This window comes from Triplophysa dalaica, chromosome 22, assembly GCF_015846415.1.
Source record: "Triplophysa dalaica isolate WHDGS20190420 chromosome 22, ASM1584641v1, whole genome shotgun sequence".
Lineage (NCBI taxonomy): Eukaryota > Metazoa > Chordata > Actinopteri > Cypriniformes > Nemacheilidae > Triplophysa > Triplophysa dalaica.
In genome coordinates, this window is record NC_079563.1 from 14,877,050 (window position 1) to 14,899,990 (window position 22,941).

Sequence of the window (22,941 nt, forward strand, 5' to 3'; positions counted from 1 at the left end):
TAGTTGGTAATCAAACAAAGATGGTACCTAATCGCTTCTATTGTACGGACACAAAACCAATGCAAGTTGAAGTTTATTGTGTATCACTGTTGTTCGTGTTACCAACATTTTTCAAAATATATTTTTTTGTGTGTTTTGCAAAAGAAATAAAGTCATACAGGTTTTAAATAACAAGAGGGTGAGAAAATGTTGGGTGAACTATCTTTTTAAAACGAAGAGGGCTGGTGATGTCTGCCGAACGGAATGTTGAATTTTTCCCTGGAATAATGTGGATAAAATTGTGCAATATGGAATTAGAACAAAATTTTGAATTAAGATAATAAAACGGGTCAATTTTCCATTCATGCTGTCTTCAATGAGAATGAGTCTTCAGTTGAATCTGGGCTCACCTCTTCTCATCCTCTTTTTCATTTATTTACTGTTTGCTGTGGTTATTGTTGTACTTTTAGGCCATTCACTACTTTGACTGCAAGTAAAAGATGTAATTATATGGTCATTTTAAATGATGTGCAATGTCTCTGCTATCAAGTCTGATGACATTATTAGCTTGCAGCGCTGTGTATAATGCTCAAGGACACTGAGGGGTGATTACTTGCTTCCATAAACATAGTTAAAAGAGACAGAATCCATACTGCTGCGTTGAGTGCGGCTGTGCTCATAGCCATCTCTCTTTAGCTGAAGAACATGAAGAGGAACCCAGGCATTAAGTGACCTTTACACAGAACCTTTACGAGAACTCCCGTATGAGAGACCAAATGATCATTCTGTGCCTCAAGAAGCGGTAAAAATCCAGCGGTCTGTATTTTACTACCTCGCTCTTGGTTATAGAGGACATGCTTTTATTAAGCGCATCGGCAGGTGCTGTTCTGTGCAAGGTGGAGCTGAAGGGGGAGAAAGCTATAAAGCCATTCCATATTTTTCATTTAGAAAGCACATTCAAAATGTTTTATGGATTGTGCATTATACATTCTATGTCTTCTGAACCGTATATACTGTAAAGGTTTTAACGGGTCATACTAACTGTTATAAAACAAATTTGGAGGAGTTATAAAGGGAAATGTTATGAATTGCAGTGTTAAATGCTATCAAAATTTTTAATCAATAAGTTAGCCTTTTTTTGTTTCATTAAAATATGTTTTAAAAATGCATGATAATATTTTAGCACTTGTAATTTATGTGGGATAGGGTTGCCTTCAGCCACTGATCTCAGCTCTTTTTGGTTTAGAAGTTTTGATTAAACTTTGGATTTGGGGAGGAATTTCAGATCCCATACCTGCAGTTTTATGCAGCAGTCGTACTGGCGGCCTTGGGAATTCTAAGCTTTCCCTCAGCCTTACGCACGTTCTTCTCTCCGCCTGCGGTAAAGCTGCAGGACGGATTGAGGCAGGAACAGAGCGAGTTTGAAATCACAGTAATCAACTTCCTGTCACAACCCAGCAGCTGGGATTTGAGAATTTGCTCTTCTTGTGCACCCGAGCCCTGTAGTTTTACCCGCGTTTCTTGTACGTTGCCTCATTTTTTCTGCCGGCCTCTCCGAGCGCGCACCTGCGTGTGTTGCCGAGCACAGAGCCAAGATCGTACCGCTCTTGCAGTGCGGAGACACCACAATCCATCTCTCCACAGTTCACTGCTGTGCACCGACTCACCTTGAAAGTTGTTCTAGGCCTGAACTGCCCTGTCGCCATGGTTACAACTACTGCTCTGAGCTGCAAGGGTTGGAGGGGGGTTATGAACTGGTGTTGGTTGTCTGGAGGCAGTTGGGTACCAATTTCAGTGTGTGCGTTTTGAGATTTCTCACTAATTTGTTAGTGTATAGTACATTTCTTGGACTGTGCTTGAAGTGATAGTTCACTGCCCCAAAAATAAAATCTTTCATCATGTACTCAGAATTATGTAATTTCAAAACTGTCTGACTTTCTTTCGTCTGCAGAACACAATATATTTTGAAAAATGTTGGTAAACCACATCGGCCCCCCATTGCCCACCCACTGGTACATTTTTCAAAATGTCTTCTTATGTGTTTTAAGTTTTTGTATGAAATGAGGGTAAATAAATGATGACAATGTTTTGTATTTGTGTGAACGTTCATTTAAAAAGCACATTTAAAAAGACTATGAGGCCCACTTGAAGAAAATAAAGAACAATATATATGTAATAATTAAACAATATAAAAAAATGGAATTAACTGTTTTGAGAAGTAAAAATTGTGTAAGCGTTTGAGTAACATCGTACAAACGTGTCCCTCTTATAGACCATTCACATCCTTACAAGACGCTTTTGATGTTTTTCTACATCTCACAAGCTTGGTGTGATTTTTGGAACACCTTTGATCCAGAGCTTGAAAGAACTCACCAATACCTAAAAGCTCTGCCTTCCTTCCTCATCCTCACCGCTTACTCCTCAGACCTGGAACAGATGTACCTGTGTAAAACAGGTTTAAAATACAGGTTTTAAAAGTTATCTATTAATATGACTTTCACATGTACTCTGTCTAGTTGGGTGATTTCCTATTATAGAATAAACCGATAATTAGGTTTGCAGAGAATCAGATCATCCAGCAGAGCAAAAATGATTTTGTGGATTTTGCATTTATGTTAGTTTAAACTAGAGTTGGCAGTTTTAAAGGGGCTAGCAATAGCAAGCCAGCTTCGAGTGTTCTCTGATTCAGATTGGACAAAAGTTGTGTGGTCTTCAGACTTCTAAAGAAGATTTTTTATATCTAGGCCACATACTCATTGCTGACCGGATGTGAAATTAATACTTTCAACAAGTATAACAAAAGTGTAGCTAAAAAACAGCTTACCCAAGATTTTATCACTGCTAGTTTTGGCTTCACAGTAGTAGTTTCGGTACAAAAAGGCCAGTACTGCTATCGTGTGAGTATTTTTATAAGACAGGTGTTCCACTACTGCACTTGATGTGGTTTCATCTCAGCGTCGCACCTGAGCAAAGACGTTATGTGCGCTGTGTGTTCCGACTGTTCCTGTTCTCTGGGTGGCTGCTGACACAGTCATTGAGATCACATAGAAGCACCCGAGCAAACAGCTCCAAGACCCAAACGAGGCAAACAAAAGAAACTTGTAGAATTTAGTTTGGAAAGATAGAAACGGGAGAGACAGACATGCACACGTGTTTGTGTGGTAGAGACATTTAGAAAGAGAGACCGGTTGGAGAGAGTGAGGTAGTGCAACTGTATGAAACGATAAAGAAAATGTGTTTTCACGGCTTGCGCGAAAGACCTGCAACCTTTTGCGGCAAGAGTCCGGCTAGCCCTTCTGTGCAATAACAAGCCAATTAAGGTTTTAATTACGTCTGCAAATAGATCCAGATGCTTGCACAGCAGATGAGCAGCTAGGGAATTGGGGGTGGGGCTTAGCCAGCAAAACACCTACAGGAATTGAGGCATTGTCTATTAGCTTGTTAGCTTTGCCATGGAGCGATGTGATTAGATGGAGGACGTGCTCTTTGACAGCAAGGAGACACTGGAATTGACACTTTTCTATAATACAAAGCTAGTACATGGGATGTTCTGAGGTCGGGAAATACCTCATTTCCTAATTGGTTACGAGATCAGTGCATATTTCAAAGGGATAGTTCACCCAAAAATAAAACATTCCATCAATTTTAACCTTATGTTGAAGGAAGATAAGAAGATATTTTGAGAAATGTCTCTGTGGTTTTGTATCTATACAATGAAAGTCAAAGGGTGGCAATGTTGTTTGGTTACAAAATATTGTCTTCATACAGGATTGGAATGACATGAGGATGTTTTGCACATTGTTGCTTTAAAATTGTTCAAATGTACTGTATGTTGCACTGTATTTCAAGATAAGTTTTCCAACCCATGGCTGGGGTCCAAAAAGCCTCAAAACGCTCAATGCACGCCAGTGTGTTTGTACCGTGTATGAAAAAGCATTTTGCGCTTTGCATTGCATCAGTGTGAGAAATCGTATCTTACAGTGCTTTATTAAGAGGGCGGGATGTGGGTAGTTTTAAGACGAGGGTTATGATTACTGTGCCGCATAAATGGAACGACTGCCTGAGTTTTGTAGTTTTGGGTCTTAATGAATGGAAATTTATACAATGCATCAAGGTGCATGCTCCCATCTCTCTCTCTCCTCTTCTCACCTTCGGTCTCTCTCGCCCTTTCTCATTTTTCCTCCCACTTCTCTATCTGCTTATTTTTCACAAGGCCCTCATCCTCATATACAATTACCTTCGTGTGAAGGTTATGGAGCTCAGCTTGGTGCTCTTAATCTAGAATGCCATTTCTTTGCATAATGGATACAGAAGCACACAGATAGAGTACAAAAGTACACACATACACACACTTCCACAAATAATCTCACATCTGATACAAGTACACCCTCTTTCTTCACTTTGATTTTCTTCAGTTATGCATGGCTACCTCAGTTAGGGGTCTTCAGCATGATTGACAGACGCCCGGAGGGTCGACGTCCTGTGCTCTGTATGCAGTTGGCCTGATTGGGGCCGGTACCGACTTTGCCTGCTGGTGATAAAAAGAATGTGTGGGTAGATTCTCTTGGCCTTCTTCATCTCTCTTTTCCTTCTTCATCTTTGTGAGTCATCTTGATGCATTTTCTCTGTTTTCTGTCCAAAGTATCGACTGGTGTTTTATGCTTTCCTTCTCAAACAGGATTTACTGGGGAATGAAGATGCGTGAGTTTGTGGGTGAGAGCATACATACACGTTGGGGTTAGGAATTGCACTTTGAAGGAGAAACGCTACATTGCAAATACAACGATAATTGTGAAATAAATTAGGAGGCACATTTAATGTACTGTAAGTTTTAAACAGATTTCTTAAACACTACCCTTTAGTTTGCTATTGGTTTGCTGATAGTCCCGCAGAAGGTGATTTCAAACCAATTGCACAAACAGAACAATGTCTCCTCTTTCAGATATTAATAAATGGCTTACCTAAATCACTCTCTGATTATTGAAATTGGGTTAAGAAGACTTAACGTTATAACATGGAAAAACAAATCGGTCATGTCTGATGCAACTAAATGGCACAAGAGAATTTAGTATTTATGAACAGTATTTGTACCAATGTAAAAAAGGTACAAATGTGACTTAATAGAATTGTTTTTACATACTGAACCAATATACTGTGTTAAGAAGCTTAAATAACATACACTAGTTACATATACAAATAGGTATTACAAGGTTTTGTTGTTTCTGTAGTCACTTTTGTTTAAATGCAGTTTAATTTTTAGGCTTACTATGTGTTTCCGTGATGTCATCCATCTATGATGTCACTCTTTCTCGTAATGTGTGACACCTTCTAATTGCATTTGGTTGTTTCGAAAAACACCAGTAGTGTTGGTGTGTGTGTGATAAATTGTGTGTGATGATGTGGACTGGACAAATCTTCAATATTTACTGTGTTCCGGGTGCATCGCATTTATTCTGTTTGAATTCAACAGCTCCGCTGTGGTTGTAATGAACATGTGCGCTTGATGTACTGTGCATGACCTGGGAAACTCAGAAGTAGTTTGTAAGTGAGATTATAGAGAGAGAGAGAGAGAGAATATGACCTCCGTCATCCATAGTACACAAGCTGGAATTTTGCTATGCATAATGAACCAATAATATCTTTTTGGTTTCTCTTACAAATACGTCACATTCAGGAAATGCATTGCGAATGCGGTTTTCTTCGATACTGAGATTAATCATGATGAATATTTGCTTGCAGGGTGAAATCAACCTTACTGTGAAACTTAAGTTTTGCACACACACACCAGCACAAGTGTACACATTTGGGGATTCCTTCCTTCCTCCTCTTTCTCAAAGCTGATGATACATTACTGCAGTATTCAGCGGTCAGGAAGGCTATTCTTCCTCTTAATCTGAGAAATGGTGACACAGCACCAGCGACAGCCGAGGCATTGTGTGGTGTGTGTGCCTTTGGTCTTTCGTATCAGACTCTTTGTTAATACACACACAGCAATCGAGGGTGCAGCGAAAGTCATTGAGGCACAAAAGCAGAGAGCGAGTTAATTAACCTTGATGTTGGGGAACACTCTACTTGAGGTTTGTGTGAGATTGGTTTCTATAACTTTGCGGTTATGTGAAACTAACAGGGAGCAATAGCAGAATGGACTCTCCTGCTGAGTTCAAGCGCCTTTTTCCTTTTAAGCTTCGACTCATTCGTGGCACCATAAAGGGTGAATACTTGGACCTATTACGTTCATGTTAAATTGCTCTTGAGGTTATTTTATTTGCCTTGTACAGTAAAACAATTCTTAAACTGGATTTTGAGTTTTTTAAGAAAATGTGTGCGATGCTTGGCAATGCAGACTTTTAAGTTGGCATTGCTATGCACTTGCTAAGGTGTGCTGAGTGATAGCTTGTTGCTTTGGGGTTGCTCGGGTGTTCAGGGTGTTTGCTAAACCAGTAGTCAACTAAATTATTATTCATTATGATTACAATATCAATGGAAATGTGTCGTTTTATGACTTTGTCATTATTGTGCATTTCACAGACGCAAAGAAATACTGTGTGTGCCATAGCAACAGGTCCAAAGTTGTTTTCAGTGGATCTTGCGATGGTTTTATGAAAGCACAGACGTCTTTTTCATTTGTTTGTGAATTAAAGATGCCCGCCACGGATCTATCTGCCCACTCTCTCAGTTTCACTCATGGTGACGATGATCCACTCTGACATATTGATTGACTACGACTGCAGTTGAAAGCCAAGCAGAAGCGGCGGGCGCTCGCTGGACCCCAGGACGGCATTTCCCAGGGCGCTTTGAGAGAGAGTAAATGACCAGATGGCCATCCAGACAGGATGCGGCTTCTGCTCATGAAAACCTAATCACAGATAACAAAGACGCTCTGCTTTCCACATTGATCAGACCATGCGTGTGCGCGTGAGTTTGTTGGTCTGACAGCAGGAGATTGGCTCCCCTGTTCATCCTCAGCCTTCTGACTGCTTGCGGGTGTTGACACTCCGAGTTCACAGGGGGTGCCAAGGGACCAAATGGAGAGCCAGGGAATGTTGAAAGAGGCCTGCTTGAAAAGCGCCATCCCTTGCGTTACGGGGTCGGGGGGGGTTATCTGTTGGCTGGACAGCTGTGAAGAGTGCACAGAGCTGTTCTGCACTGGCAGAGGAAAGGGAACTTACTGGACATGACAAGGGGCACAAAAACAGGAAGAAAAACACAAGTAGGGTGATGCAAAGACATAATAAAGAACAGGAATTGAGGTTAAGCATTTTTGTTCTGCACAGCCTTTCCAGGCATGCGGTGTCCTGGCATAACTACCCTTATAAAACAAAAACTATTTGGAAATAAACTGGAAAGTAAAATTCTATATAATAGGGCTGTCAAACGATTAATTGTGATTAATCGCATCAAGAATAAAAGTTTGTGTTTACATAATATATGTCTGTGTACTGTGCATATTAATTTTGTATTAATAAAATAATATATTTGTAAACATATAAACATACTTGTAAGAAAATATAAACATATCATTTAAATTCTTGTTAAATATAAATAAATACATTAGAATATTGTATGGTATGGTATGGTATGTTGTTAGGTTAATTGTAAAAAGTTCATAAAAGAAGTCTTTGATGTAAAAATACATTAAAAAATACGGGTCGCAAAAGGATATCAAAAAATATAAGCACACTCTTTATAAAAAATAATCAATTACTCTCCCTACATAAATTATAAAAAAGAAAAAAAAGAAATCTGTATTCTAGAGTCCTAGACCTTTCCAATGATATATAGTTTGTCATGATGCGATTAGAAATAACATGCACAATATTGACGCATACTTAGGTGTCCCGTATACGGAACAGGTGACGGTTAACAGGCTACAATATGTTAACAATGTATTCTATATATTTTCAAATATATGTAGAAGGATCTAATATAATGACAGTTAATCTATAGGAGAATATATATAGTATATATATATTTTATTATTACTTTTTTTTTTCTTTGGGACCCTTTAGCCTTAAATACTGTATTTTTTTAAGTTTGTTAGTTTTAAAGTTTATTTTTTGACATCGAACCATTGCTTTTTATATCTTTCCAATTTTGTAATCCAACTTCAGATGCCATGAAAAAGAAGAATGTCTTTTAAACCAGGCAGAGTCCATTACTAAACGAAGTCAGTTAAGTGTAAAACGCTGTATCATTACCCATCATGCTCCCTGTTCTCTCACTCTGTTCACAGTCTCCCCTCGTCCTCCGCTATGGCTCTGAAAAGCTCTTCTCTTCTGGTGTTAAGTGTTTAATCTGTGATCTCATGTCTTGATTCAGCCCGGACGCACAATGGGTGCAAATTACCCCAGGCAAGCGAATACGTAATTAGCCCACTCTGCCATGACACTCCAGCGCACGGCCCTTTGAAGGCTCGGATTAATAATACAGCCCTTCAATGGGCCTTTGTACCATCCACAGGCTAATGCTCGCTAATGGCTAGCCAGTCGTACGCTGGTATCCTCTCACCTTTGACCGGTGTGCATGCGCCTCGGATACATTATGCCGTTGTGTGATCACACGCGCATGGTTAATTCCTGTGAATCTCCTGAACTACCATTGCAGGAAAAATTGCTTATTAATGTATTTGTTCTGTTGAACACAAAAGAAGATATTTTGAAGAATGTAGTAAAGCGAACAGTTCTGTGGCACTTTTGATTACCATTGTCCTTTTTCATACTGTGGAAGTCAATGGTGGCTAAGAACTGGTTGGTTGCAAGCATTCTTTAAAATATCTTTCGCTGTGTTCATCACAACAAATAAATGTATACAGATTTGTATTTTTCTTTGAACTGTCCTTTTATCAGAGATATACTGTACAGGAAAGTGGATGGTATGCTCAAAAAAGAATATATATTACAGTATATATATTAAAATATGTCATGCTGTACACTATACAGTATGTAAAGTTCTAAATGTTTTAAATTAATAAATTATTTTATTTAAGGTTTCACTGATATATAAAATGTGATAGTTTTTTTCCTTATTTCATGGAAAATTATGAAAAAATAGAAATATTAAAATTGAGGCTATTTATAAAAAATACTTGGCGGGCAATGCGTAAACTTCACACATACTACCAGGGGCCCGTGGGCACCATGTTGGAGACCACTGGTTTAGATCTGAATCCAAATCTGTCTATGAAAAATATTTAAGTATGGTCTTATAGTATTATTATTAATATTATTTCATTTCCCCCCTCTACATAATGTTTAACAGTTTTTGCCACAGAAAAGTCTAAATAAAAGTAGTATTTTTATAGTTGTCGATTCTGTTTTACAAATGGCTTCATGTCATCCAGTTAATTGGTCTACTCAATTATTCTTTCACTAAAAAGCATTTGTATATGTGGGACTGGAGCGTTAAGTGAGCATTAAAATGCTTTGCGTTTATCTGTGCACTGTAATTGTCATTCCTGATGTTTCTGTAGGAAGTCACTGTGAAGACAAGCGTGTTTGTTTTTATTATTTAAACTGTCACTCCAATGACAGCTGTCCTCTCAGCATGACGTTCCTTGTTTACAGACAAATTCTGTATTCCTCCCTTTCCTGTGATTTATCAGCGCTCAAGTTTATTCATTCAGAATGGCTCATTAAAATCACCTTGCTCGCCTGACGTCTATGAAGTCGCCCGTCCCGCTGAGATAAAATTGCGTATTCTTTCCGCAGAGCGCGTCCTACTCACTTTTTCAGTCAACCTGTCAGGCGTCCCACTGTCGCTCGCAGAAATGAAACATTCTCTCTCCTTCTTGCACAAAAAGCCGCCGTGTCATTATCAGGGCAAGCCAGGGTCACCGCTGGACAGCCCGGGCTGGGCATACGCAAGGGACAGCTTGACAGGAGAATTCAGATTAAATGCATCACCCAGAGGAGTCAATTGATGACCTTTGTGGAGGACAGAGATGAGGAGAGGATGACCCGCTGTGATGGGGTCGCAGCGGATGAGCCGGAAAATGTCCGGGACATTGTGATGTAATGAATTAGAGCTGTAAAGCTACACAAAATTCACGGTTTGTTAAGAGTTCAGTACAGCAGGGACTACAACAATTTTTTTATGTTATAAATACATATGCAGTAGTGGCTATCTTTCTCAAATTCCATTTATCTTTTTTCTTTAATTTTAAAACATAGAAATGATCACTGCTGAGTCACATACCAAGTGTGGACAAGGGTACAATAGTAAAAAGTAAATATTAGGCTTGTTTTAAAGTCGGTGTCCTGTTATGTTTTTCCCTTCCTGTTTTAATAACTTGATTTTTTTTGTGATTAGTCTTAACTTGGACAAATGTACAAATTGAGGTGCTCATAGCATGCAAAGCAAATAACAAGACTAACTAAATTTAGGTTTTGCACATTTGTGACCTTGGACAACAAAAGCAGCACAGGAACATTTTTAGTGATCGGCAAAAATACATTGTAGGATATTAAGTAAATATCACGTTCCATAAAGTTATTTTATGAATTTCTTACCGTAAATGTATAAAAACTTTCTTGTTGTGAGTGGATGGCCTTCTACAGTGCCTCAGATTAACAACTTCAAAGGCGATTTTCTCAATATTTGGATTTTTTGCACCCTCAGATTCAAGTTTTGTAAACAGTAGTTGTTTCGCCAGATAGTGTCCTATCCTAACAGACCAAATATCAGCTTTCAGATGCTTTTAAAATCTTAATTTACCCTTAAGACTGGTTGTGTCGTCCAGGGTCACATTTCAAGATATGTAAGCATTCATGTCATTGTGTGTACCGTTCCAAAAGTCCTTTATGGGTTTGGATTCATGTACCCTTGCAGCATTCTCCCACTTTACAAGAGGGAAGGAGGTTAAAATCAAAACAGCTGCACTGCACAGCAGATGGTAAGGTCGCTGTAATCCTTCAAAAATCTCATGTGTAAGCGAATGAAGAATGTAATGAGAAAAGAGAATGTGAAAATGTGTGGTCGCAGTATGGCTGCTCTTCTGAAGGATATCTCGCAGCCACAGCACAAGTAAACAGACTCAGATAAGACACTCGGGCTGTTTGAAGATACCTCTCTCTGACTCATGAATGTTTACACTCAATAAAATATTCTTTTTTGGCTGCGGCTAACTAAACAATTTGATTTAAGGATTAAAGTACGTTTCCAAGATAAAAGAGCCCATCGATTCGCCACACTGATGTACAGTAAACATGCTACATGACATCTTTTTACAACGCAGTCATCCCAAACCTCGATATTTAAGTTTGTGTATACACATGAGAGATGTGCATTTACTATTTGTTTGGAGGAAAGGATGCAGGTCCTGTTTTCTCCGAAAGGTCACAGAATCCCCGTCCTCGCTCTAGCTAGAGATGGGAGACTGCAGCGTTCCAGCGACTACGCCAACGCTGATCCTTGTGCCAAAGCCCAGAGAAACCCGTGCCAAATGCCGCCTTCTCCTCTTTTGGCTGAGATCTTTGTGAGAGATTGCTAAGCTTGCAAGTGCATAATTACTTGCTCAGTGGTCTATTGGAACAGGTTTCCTTACACCTTCAGTCTCTTGCACCAAATGAAGTATCTTTTCTGAGTTAGGCGATAAATCAGACTCGCATGTCGACAGGAAGTTGTCAATTTACTTCCGGTTGCATATTTTTTTTACTTCACTTTATGAGTGTCACTATATTTAAAAATCAAGATGAACAAATGTATATGTATTTTACATCAAAAATCAATCTATTTTTTGATAAAAAATTAACGGTGCTTACCCATACAAATCTGGCTTCTACAATATTAGGGTGTTTAGGGTCAGCCTTAAGTATCGATGGTATTTTTTTCACTAAATTCCAAAAAGGAATTGCTTTTTTGTAGAAATATCCAAACATCCTTAAAACTGTTTGCATGAGAAGCAGAAGAAATCAGAGATTCAATCTTGATTTTAGAAAATCTAACTTGAAACAGAAGTTAATAATGGAAAAGATATTTTGCAGTGTGATGAGAAGAATAAACCTGCTTTTAAAGATAATTGCCAATTCTTGAAGATGAATCGAAGTCAGATTTTTGTTTGTCATTTTTCTTCTCAAATGAATTAACATTGATATTTTGTGTTTATGTTGTTATTCCTGAAACCATCTATCCGATCCTGATTCTTGTGTTGCAGTGTTTCGCAGTCCCTCCTTCAAGTCAAGAGACTTTTTTGCCTGTTTTGTAGTCCACCATCTGAAATGTACACGAGGGAGCCATAACGCTTTAAACTTCAGTTCTTCCGTCATGTTCCTATTCCGTCCACTGCCAGTTCTGAGTGTACAAATGAAATCTTCTTTCTGATCTCTATGAAGTGAGACAGCCAGTGCCGCGGGCAGGTCGTTCCTCTCGTCTACGGCCTGCGGTGTTAATTGTAGAGGTTCTGCTGGGACGGTCTTGCAGTTCTGTCTCAAGAAAGCAGATGGCAATGGAAAGATTGTGTGAACTGTAGACCTCTCACAGGGTTGGAAAAGCTGTGTTGAAAAAGAGCTTGCCAAACTAGACTTCTCAAAACTGAAAACTGCTAAAGTACACTGTCAACGTGTCTTGGAAAAAGTACTTAATTTCGCTTTTTTGGGAGGATATCTTTTCAATTATATTCTGTAGATATCTATTGATATTACTTTTGTCATATTTTACATAATTATAAAGGGTTTTGGAAATGCATGCATGAACATTTTAATATATCTCAATAAACATATATGTATGATTTTAGACCCAACTATAAAAATACAGGGTCCAAGAACCAGACTTTTTTCTTTCTTATTTAACAAAACATGTCTTGCATTGCGAAATCAAATGATGAAATGAATGTCACGGTGATGAAAGTGAAAGAATGAAAAAGGGAAGTTACATTAAGAGATGAAATGTGCCTTACTGTTTGCTACATGATATTCTCAAGTCGTCTGGATCTGGCTGTTCAAGGTGTCGTCATGCAGCTAAACCAGTTACTCATCCGTGTCCATGGCATGCGATTAGTGAAATAAGATTAAAATATGACTGTTCCACCATCCAGTGCCAATAAGGCATAAATCAAATATTCATTTTTTGTGTAGTGAAGATGAAGAGTTTTATGCTCTTGTGTGTCCAGATGTTGTTGTCCAGCGGTGCTCACAGAGCCCTTCTTTTTTTTTCCCCAACGTTAGATCTTGGTCAAAGTCATTGGTCTGTTGAAAGGTCAGTTACTGTAGGACTGGTTTCTCTCCCAATAAATCTGTTGATATCTGGATGAAAGACCAGGCAGAAACATGGCAGGGATATTCAACCGGTTGTGCTCCACGATCAAAATTTTACCAAACAGTGTTTGTCCCGCTAATAGAAATAAAAACATTTTTTTCATAGAATATTAAATAAAAGTACTTAATTGCATATTGCACATTGTATATTCTAGACCCCAATAAGTCGTCCTGTTACTAGGGCTCAGTCCAATTGACCTAGAAAACAACAACACGATGCACACAATACAACAACAGCGCTACGTAGCCACATGGGATGATATAAAGGCTTTGTGTTGTTTAAACAGAGATATAAAAGTGAAGGGGCGAGGGTTGCAGTGGCCGCCCGGCAAGATCTTATTGTGTACAGAAATCTCCCACAAATCCTCCCTTGATCTTTCTTGTTCTGTTTTTGTTCCTCCCCGTTCTCCCCGTTTCTCTAGTCTTGTACGATTGCACTCCATTTGCGTCATTTCTGGTGTCATGATAACACATTCTTTGCGTTGGCCCGAGACCAGTTTGACTCCTACGGAATTCTGTATACAGCGAAGGTTCTGCTCTGGAGAGCGTCGAGATGCAGCAGAGGGCATGAAACCAGACCAGATCCACCCACATTTCGCGCTATCATTTCACATGTTAGTGTGGCAGTCACATTCCTAAAAATGGAAATTATAGATGTCATGGTGTATTGTTCGATAGGCGGTTGCCAGGCAACCTGATGTTTCCCGTTGTACTTTTTTCCCTGGTCCCTGACAGTCGACATCATTGCGTTTATTGGCGAGCGATCAGAACGCCTAATTAAAGAGCGTGTCTCGAGTTCAAACACAATGATTTGAAACGCTCTCATCTTTCAGATGGCCTCTTCACGCAACAGGAAAACTGACGATGTCTTAATATTCGCCTCGTGAGAAGTCGTTGTTTTGTGCTGTAATTGGGATTCTCGAAGGAAAGTAGAAATCCAATACAAGGAGAATTAATTCTTCCCGCGCCGCTCGGTACCTTAAGGCTTTGTCCTAATTTCGGCAATGGATTCTGTATGTCGGAGATCAATGCTCTTAAACTGGACCTGCCTTCGCAAGAATGTATCTACTTTCCGCACTTAAAGCATGCAAGCGAAGATTAGTTCTCTTTCTCTTTCCGTATAATTTGTCACATTAAAACGCAAACGTTCCCTCTGAAGCTTCCATCCGACCGAGTTCGAGAAAAATGTTTGATAAATAAATTGATTTATCATATTATCTGCGGAGTCATTTAGCGCTTAAGAACACTTTTGATTTGCCTCATGTGCCCGCAGTTGTTTTTCAGCGCAGATAAACCTGTGCAAATCAGATTCTGCCCCTTTCATTATTGGGCTTGTGGCTTGTTCTGTTTCGAGATGAATTAGCTTGCTTCCAAAAACAACTGCCTGTCTGGAATGTAATTGATTATTTGGAGAGGGTGGGTGGGGAAAGAGGGCCCTGTGGAGGAATAATTTGTTCGTAACAGCTTTGTGCAGGACGCAGTGTAATCTTGGAAAATGAGTGTGTGGTGTATTAGCATATGGCTACTTTTTGAACTCTTTGGTGGTACATTGAAGCAAGGGATCAAAATAAGCTTTTTAATTTTTTTAAACAACAAAACCTTTAGAACCTATTTGACTTTGTATATTAATTATGTAGTAATTGCTTCTGGACCAGTTCTGGTATAAAAACTTCATTAATATGCCAAGTTAATATTTGTATTTAAAGGGACAGTTCACCCAAAAATGATAATGTGTCATCATTTGATCAATCGCAGTTTAAACCTGCATGACTTTCTTTCTTCTGCAAAGCACAATATAAGATATTTTGAGTAATGTTCGTGACCGAACAACAGCGGTATCCATTTACATGCATTGGTTTTGTGTCAAAACATTAAGAAGTGAATAGGCACCGCTGTTGTTCGGTTACCAACATTCTTATAAATATATTCATTTATTTTGTTTTACAGAAGAACCGTATACTTAAGCATGTTTGAAATGAGAGTAAAGTATGACAGAGTGTTTTTGGGTAAACTATCCCTTATATAACAAGCATAAACCTTAAAATCGTTTTTTTAGGATTATGATAAACATATTCTGTAATAAAATGTGACTGAGGTTCAGATTTTGAGCTCATGTGCTTCAGGCAGTTCTGTTCTCTCTTTTACAGCTTCTGCATTCTGCTGATGTCCAAATATAATGTTTAACATCCCAATCCGAGTGCAAAGGTCAAAAAGAGATCAGCATTATTCTTTGTAGTGTCGCGTTTGTGCAGGAGATAAACAAGTCTCACACATTCTCTTTTTAGTCACAGTGATTTAACTGTGTTTGTGTTTGTGTGGTTAATGGCTTTTTTTATAAAGGCTTTATATTGGACTTGCTTTGATTTTGCACTTTTGGATGTCTTGACTTTGTAGCTGCCCTTGTAAAAATCACAAGTTTATTTTATGCCTGCGTTGTGAAATATTTGCTTACAAGTTTATTTTTGTTTCGGGGTGTTCAGCCTCTTGTCTCTCTGGGTATGAAAGGCAAATATTGATGAGTAAACGGCTCGTAATTCATCTTCTATTCACTAATGGCCTGTGGTGGAGATGAACCATGACAAATCAATAGTATTATTATTCCTGCTGTCCCTGCATTTGCAACGTTATGGATTGTAGATCGTTTAATGATACCATAGTAGCAATTTCTAAAAACTATTTCAACCTGCTCATTCCTATTGCCCAGAACATCTTAAAGGGACAGTTCACCCCAAAATAAAATCTATCATCATTTTTTCACCCTTGAGTTGTTTCAAATCTGTATACATTCCTTTCTTCTAATGAACAGAGAGAATGATATTTGGAAGAATGCTTATAACCAAACAGTTCTTGGCCACCAATGGCTACCATAGAAGGAAAAATTAGCTTTCCTTCATTCTTCAAAATATCTTCCTATGTGTTCAACAGAACAAAGAAATGTATACAGATTTGGAACAAATTGAGGGTGAGAAAATGATGACAGAATTTGTATTTTTGGGTGAACTGTTCCTTTAAGGTGACCAAGCTGCCAAATTCGTGATGCAAATAGATGGTAACCTATCCAATAGCCATGTGTCTCCAGCATTGTTGCAAGTAATGAAGGTGACTCTTTATTCAAGGGTGACCGGCACAGGCCAATTACATGTTGTAAGATTATCGACAATCTCATTACAAATTCTAAGGCACTGAAGCCTTCAAAATTCGACTCTATATTGGAAGAAGTGTAAAAATCAATAGTTCTTCAGGACACTCTTGGGGAAGTTCTGCATTTTTAGACTGCCATGCTTGGCTTCTCAGGGCTCTCTCGAGCAAAATGTAATTTACAGGGATTTAATCTTTTATTTTCAAAAGCGTCTCCTTATTTACTCAGAGTGTCGGGGTTTGCATGGCCAAGAACTGGCCAATTTCATGCCTGTTGAACTTTAAGACTGATGTCATTGATTATTGTTTGGTGCAGAGCAGGAAACAACTGTGATTGGTTTGTCCATTCCTCTTGTCTCTAGTGCACGGTTTGAGAGGTGCGTGTGAGATCATCGTGTTCTTTTTATATGAAGCTAAGAGACCGACTCTCTATGGAAGCAACATCAAAACATCTTTAATAATTCTACTTTTTTATTTATTTATTCACTGCCTCTAAATGGTCTGTCACACTTCAGTATAGGGGGCATTTCTCGCTGTTAACAAACCATTATCTATGACTTTTTCCCCAATTAACTCTTAATTTGTGGCTTATTAATAGTTAGTAAGGTAGTTATGAGGGTTTAGGGATTGGGTAGGATCAGGGATGTAGAGTATGACCATGCTAAATATGTGCTTTATACTTGTAAAGTAATAAGTACTAATAAACAGCCAATATGGCAATAATAGGCATGCTAATAACAAATAGTCAATAGTGAGAATAGACCCCTATACTGAAGTGTTACCAAATGGTCTTTTACCAACCATGTGTTACCAACCATTGATCTATCTTCTTTTTTCAGCTGGTGGGCGGTGAGTTCGACCTGGAGATGAACTTTATCATCCAGGATGCCGAAAGCATCGCCTGCATGGTGGAGCTGCTGGAGCACTGTGACGTCACCTGCCAGGCGGAGATCTGGAGCATGTTCACCGCCATCCTGCGAAAGAGCGTGCGCAACCTGCAGACCAGCACGGAGGTGGGGCTCATCCAGCAGGTTCTTCAGAAGATGAGCTCAGTGGACGACATGATCGCAGGTGTGAAGCTCATTTACACAATTACAGATCTCATTTTCTAAGCGCTTAGAGGATTTAAACATTACACGGCACCGAATGAACCAATTTTGTGCTTGTTCAATTAAGTTCAAGATGAATTCAAAATATGCTCAATCATGTTCTTACAGATGAAACGTGCACATTGTTAAATAAGTAAAAGTAATTTAAAAAGGCTAGTCTGCGCGTACGGTTGGTGTCTTCTGTTTACAGCAGCGCATTCAGAGCAAATAACACAGTGGTATGAAAACCCCATTCACCGCATAGAAAACATCAGTAATTTGTGTGCTAATCTTTGTTGTATCGCGCACTCATCCGTACCTCCCGATGCTTAATGATTTGCCTCCATTATGTCAAGAAAATAGGTTTCGGTGTCTCACAGAAGCCCTGATTGTGCATTCTGCGTTCAATATTTCTGTGTAATTACGATCACTGGACCATAGCCGGCGTTTATTGCAGGGGCTAATATATAAAATTGCCTTCGTGGGTACGTTTGGGAGAAATCCTCTCTCTTAGATCCGCATGTTAGCAAAATGCCGCTTCTAATCGATCTATTAGTTCTCATATCATTCAGGTTTCTTCTCATTTCTGACCAGATTTGTGTCCGTTAAGCGAATGGCGTCTAGCAAGGTTATTTTGAAAATCGAATCACTGTAATATTACAGTACTAAAAACATCACTGCTAAGGGATTGTTATTTTCCTCCAAATTAGATTATTCTCCTACGCCACATTTTAAAGAGGCTTTGAATTCATAATGCCGATGTATCACTTGTATGGCAAATTACATCAACAGTTTGACACCGAATCATTACGGCCAATCTGCGAATGAATGGAGGTGCGTTTTCATGCCGGTCTAATGACTAAAGCCCAGGACCCTCAGAAGAACAAGCGCGGTAGATTAGGTTCCAGGGGAGGATCATTTTTGGCTTCCTGCCCCAAATGACATCATCTTCTCGAGTCTGCAGTTCTCAGGACCGATAATGCCAAGTCACGCTATTATCCTCCTTTCTGTCTTTCTCTAGATCTATTAGTGGACATGCTGGGGGTTATGGCCAGCTACAGCATCACAGTGAAGGAGCTGAAGTTGTTGTTCAGCATGCTGAGGGGGGACGGAGGCGTGTGGGTGAGTCTCGAAGACCTGGGGTCAATGATCTTCTGTCTGCCAGCCTTCTCCACGGACAGATCTGTTTGGGGTTGCCCGTGTATCGATTTAGACTTTGCTGTTGTGGTTAAGTCTGATGGACAGTGTATCGATTGGCTGAAGCGGTGGTCATCAATGATCAATACCATTCAGTTTTTTTTTACTCCTATGAACGTTTTATGAAGTATGTCACACATATTGACTTACTCTATGTTCTAATTTTTACTGTCTACTGCTGCTTTTCTCATAAAAACACATTTCCTTTCATTATTCGTTCTTCGTTCTTTGTTCTTACTCACTATGACGTGTTTTAATGTCCTCTCTTCTCTTGTCCTCCATGTGTCCTTTGTCCATAGCCAAGACACGCAATTAAGCTCCTCTCAGTTCTGAATCAGATGCCACAGCGGCACGGCCCGGACACTTTCTTCAACTTCCCAGGACGCAGTGCGGCGGTAAGAATCTTCCCTTGGATGTTTACACTTATGATAGATGTTTAGACATTATAGCATGAGGTTGCGTAAACCTGGTAACTCTTACACTATCGCTATCCTTCTTAAATCTTGGATGTCCAAATTCGCTGTTATTCAGGAAATTGAAAAAACGCTGTACTTTTCAAATGATTATATGTTGTCAAAGTTGACAAGCACTTTTCAATACTTTTTATTGGTTAGATATTTGCAAAACCCAGTGACAAACAAAAAGGGTGACTAATAATGTCGATATATGGAAAAAAAAGTAACCATGAAGTATGGAGATACGAGGTTCCAGGAGGAGTACAGCGATGTATTCCCAAATATCATGATGTCTTTAAAGCACAACGCTAACCTGTTTTGCACAAATTATGCTGGTAATACATGCATTAATCCACATAAAAATAGTCTAAGCCTAAAAGGGTAAAATTAACCATTTTATAAATATGTGACCCTGGACAACAAAACCAGTCATATGGGTAAATTTTTTGAAATTTAGATTTTCACATTATCTGAAAGCTGAATAAATACACTTTCTACAGATACAACCATTTAAAACTCAGGGATCTGAGAGTGCAAAAAAATCCAAATATTGAGAAAATTGTCTTTGAAGTTGTTATCAGGGGCACTGTGGCTGGCCATCCACTCACAAAAATAAAGTTTTTATATATTTAATGTAGGAAATTTACAAATTATCTTCATGGAACATGATCTTTACTTAATATCCTAATGATTTTTGGCATAAAAGAAAAATCTATAATTTTGACCTATACAATGTATTTTTGGCTTTTACTGAAAATGTTCCCATACTACTTAAGACTTAAGACTGTGTTCAAGGGTCACATATTATATAGTTTATATATATATATATATATATATATATATATATAAATTATTTATTGTATCATATTAACAAAAATATGAACATTTCTGCTTTTTAAATATCAAGTAGGAATTGACCGATGCAAAGTGCTTTACTCTATACGCATTTTCTTTGAGCAATAAAAATTATATTATCATTTATTAACCCTAATTTTGTTAAAATCCTGTATGACTTATTTTTTCTCTGGAACATAAAATAAGATATTTTGAGAAATGTAGTTTTGTGTCCATACAATGGAAGTCAAAGGGGTCCCAATATAAAGTCATACAGGTTTGAAATTATTTTTTTTAATTTTTGAGTAAATAACAGAACATTGCTTGGGTTTTTGGTTATTCTGCTAATATTGTTTTCATTTTCTTCAGAACACAAATGTTTGTTTATTTAATCTCCTTGCTTTTCGTTTTCGTCAGGCTATTGCTTTACCGCCTATTGCTAAGTGGCCTTACCAGAATGGATTTACTTTCAACACTTGGTTTCGAATGGACCCTCTCAATAATATCAACGTAGATAAGGATAAACCATACTTATACTGGTGAGTTTAATATATGGTGTACATTAAGAATCCTGATCTGTCATCAGAATCCAGCACTGTCCAGTTGTATCCTCAGTCATTAAAATGTAAATTCTAATACTGATCTCTGAGCGCCTTGACCAACACCTGTGAGCTTCGAGCTTCTCAGTGTGGTGAAAACACAGGAGATCTGTGCATATAAAATATTATATTACCATTTCTGTTTGAAATGGTAAGTGTCTCTACAGGGCTGTCCCACAAGAAGAGACTGCTAATTTAAGTGTGCTGAGCTGAGCCCTGTCCCATTTTCCAGTTACCAAGAAAAGCCTGCCGTACTACAGGGCAAACTAGATAAATTTACAAATTCCTAAATGTCATAAGTGTTGTCATAAATGTCAAATGTGAGGTGCTCGGATGTACCTCTGGTTGTTTTGGAAAATAAGGCAGCGTTATAAATTGAAGATGTCTTGCAGAGCGGAGGGTGAGGATCTGTGAGGGTCCTTGTTAGTTTTGACCTTTAATTTCAGCTCTCAGCTCAAGTGGCCATATTTTACACTTTTGTAATATTTTATTTTTTCTCCCCAAGGTCTAAGTATAATCTTACTCAAGGCTTCTTGCACCAAAAAAAGACGTGGTCCCCACCACATGTTGATTTAAATGGTTGTACAATATTCCTGTGGTGCAACACCATGGGGTCTTTTAAGATTTTTGTAAAAGAAAATAAAGTACATTATATCCTCCATGTTGTGATAGAAGCTGTTGCACAGAATTAAGGGAAGAAACATTGAGGTTCATTCAGAATGAGCACTTTAAAGGGCCACTGACCGTGTTTAAATTCTGTAATCCTGTTTCTCTGTTGCCGTGGTAGCATTATGTAGCTCACTTTGAGGTCTTGACTGATAGACAGTCGCCTTATCGACAGCACCCAGTGTTCCCAGCATGCACTGCAGCCCATGAGTCAGGCAGACATGTTTTTTTTCCAAAGAATTATGTCTACCTCCTTATATTCTCGAGCTTTTCTCTCCTGACTAAAACATTTAAATGACTTTCTGCGCAAAACATGTTGATATCAGATGTCTTGTTATTTATATTTTTTAAGTTGTTTTATGATGAGGGAAAATACTATCAATGTGGGTTTGTTTTCGATTATTCTGGCATTCAAGAAAATAAACAAAATAAACATGAATTGAAATTGAAAAATAAATAGAAATCGTGCTTGTGATAAGGGAAGGACTGGACTGGAAATGTCTAGATTATTTTATATAGCAATCTTGGCTTTTCCTTTACCTTGCTAAAAAGTTAGACCAGAATGAACTTTTATGACGATTTAAACTTGTTTATAATAGTCTAACTGATTGATAAACAGATATTTAAAATATTTTTTTCTGTTCGCTAGTTATCGAACCAGCAAAGGGATTGGGTACTCAGCCCACTTTGTGGGAAATTGTTTGATTGTGACATCACTGAAGTCTAAAGGGAAGGGATTTCAACACTGTGTGAAGTACGACTTTCAACCCAGAAAGGTGAGTTTTGGCCATCTCTTTAAACTTACAAACAAAGCTTTTCTTCGTTTACAAACCAATTTTTAGTTGTGCTATTTTTACCTGTTCTCTCACGTCAACGGATTCAAAACCATTCACTAGCTTCTGACTCATTCTTGTTTGTTTTGACCAGTATTTTTAAGGCCACCAAATCGAAGTTTAATTTTTGTGTTAGGGCAACCCACAACCTGGTGAGGACGTATCGAGGGCTTATACGATTTGTTTCAAATCTCTTTTTGTTTTAGTTTGTTAGACAAAAACATCTGGTTGGATCACCCCTCTCCTCTTACAGTCCCATTGGGGCTGTTTCAAAAACACAAATGGCGCTATAAATTACACGCATTGTTAAACGGCAAATGAAAATCAGTTTGGCAAGATACGTTGATGAAGAATATGAAATCTCATCCTCTCTCAAAGTAGGGCAGCATGAGAGCATCGTGTGCCAATTAGAATGCGAGGCAGCACTACCCAGAATGCCCACACACAGGCACATGCTACAAATGAGTGCTCAGACTAACAATGAACTTCACCCAATTAGTCAGCACTTTGTCCTGCTGTTGAAACAGTGTTTGGTGAAACACAACGGCTAGATTTTAATCAAACCACTTTGTTAGTGATCTGTGCTCTTTACTAGTCAGTGGAAACCAACGTTAAAGTAATAGTTCAACCGAAAATGAAAATTCTGTCATCAATTACTCACCCTCAAGTTGTTCCAAATCTGTATAATTTTTTTGTTCTGATGAACACAAGGAAAGATATTTGGAAGAATGCTTGTTACAAAACAGTTCTTGGCTACTATTGACTGCCATAGTAGGAAAAATTGCTTTGTTCTGTTGAACACAAAATACATTTTAAAGAATGTAGGAATGCAAAAAGTAATGGGGCACTTTTCACTGCCATTATATTTTTTTCTACTATGGTAATCAATGGTGGCCAAGAAC

At 38.5% G+C, this 22,941-nt stretch overlaps 1 protein-coding gene across 17 annotated transcripts in view; it reads left to right on the forward strand.

Annotated features, from left to right (window-relative positions):
* The window catches only part of nbeaa (neurobeachin a), a 96,889-nt gene that overhangs the window by 24,452 nt on the left and 49,496 nt on the right, over positions 1-22,941 (forward strand). For all 17 annotated transcript variants that reach the window (XM_056736142.1, XM_056736128.1, XM_056736129.1 and 14 more), the window contains exons 2-6: positions 17,207-17,438; positions 18,477-18,577; positions 18,952-19,047; positions 20,359-20,480; positions 21,856-21,982. In XM_056736142.1, coding sequence (XP_056592120.1) covers positions 17,207-17,438; positions 18,477-18,577; positions 18,952-19,047; positions 20,359-20,480; positions 21,856-21,982 — 678 coding nt within the window. The remainder of the gene's footprint in view (positions 1-17,206; positions 17,439-18,476; positions 18,578-18,951; positions 19,048-20,358; positions 20,481-21,855; positions 21,983-22,941) is intronic.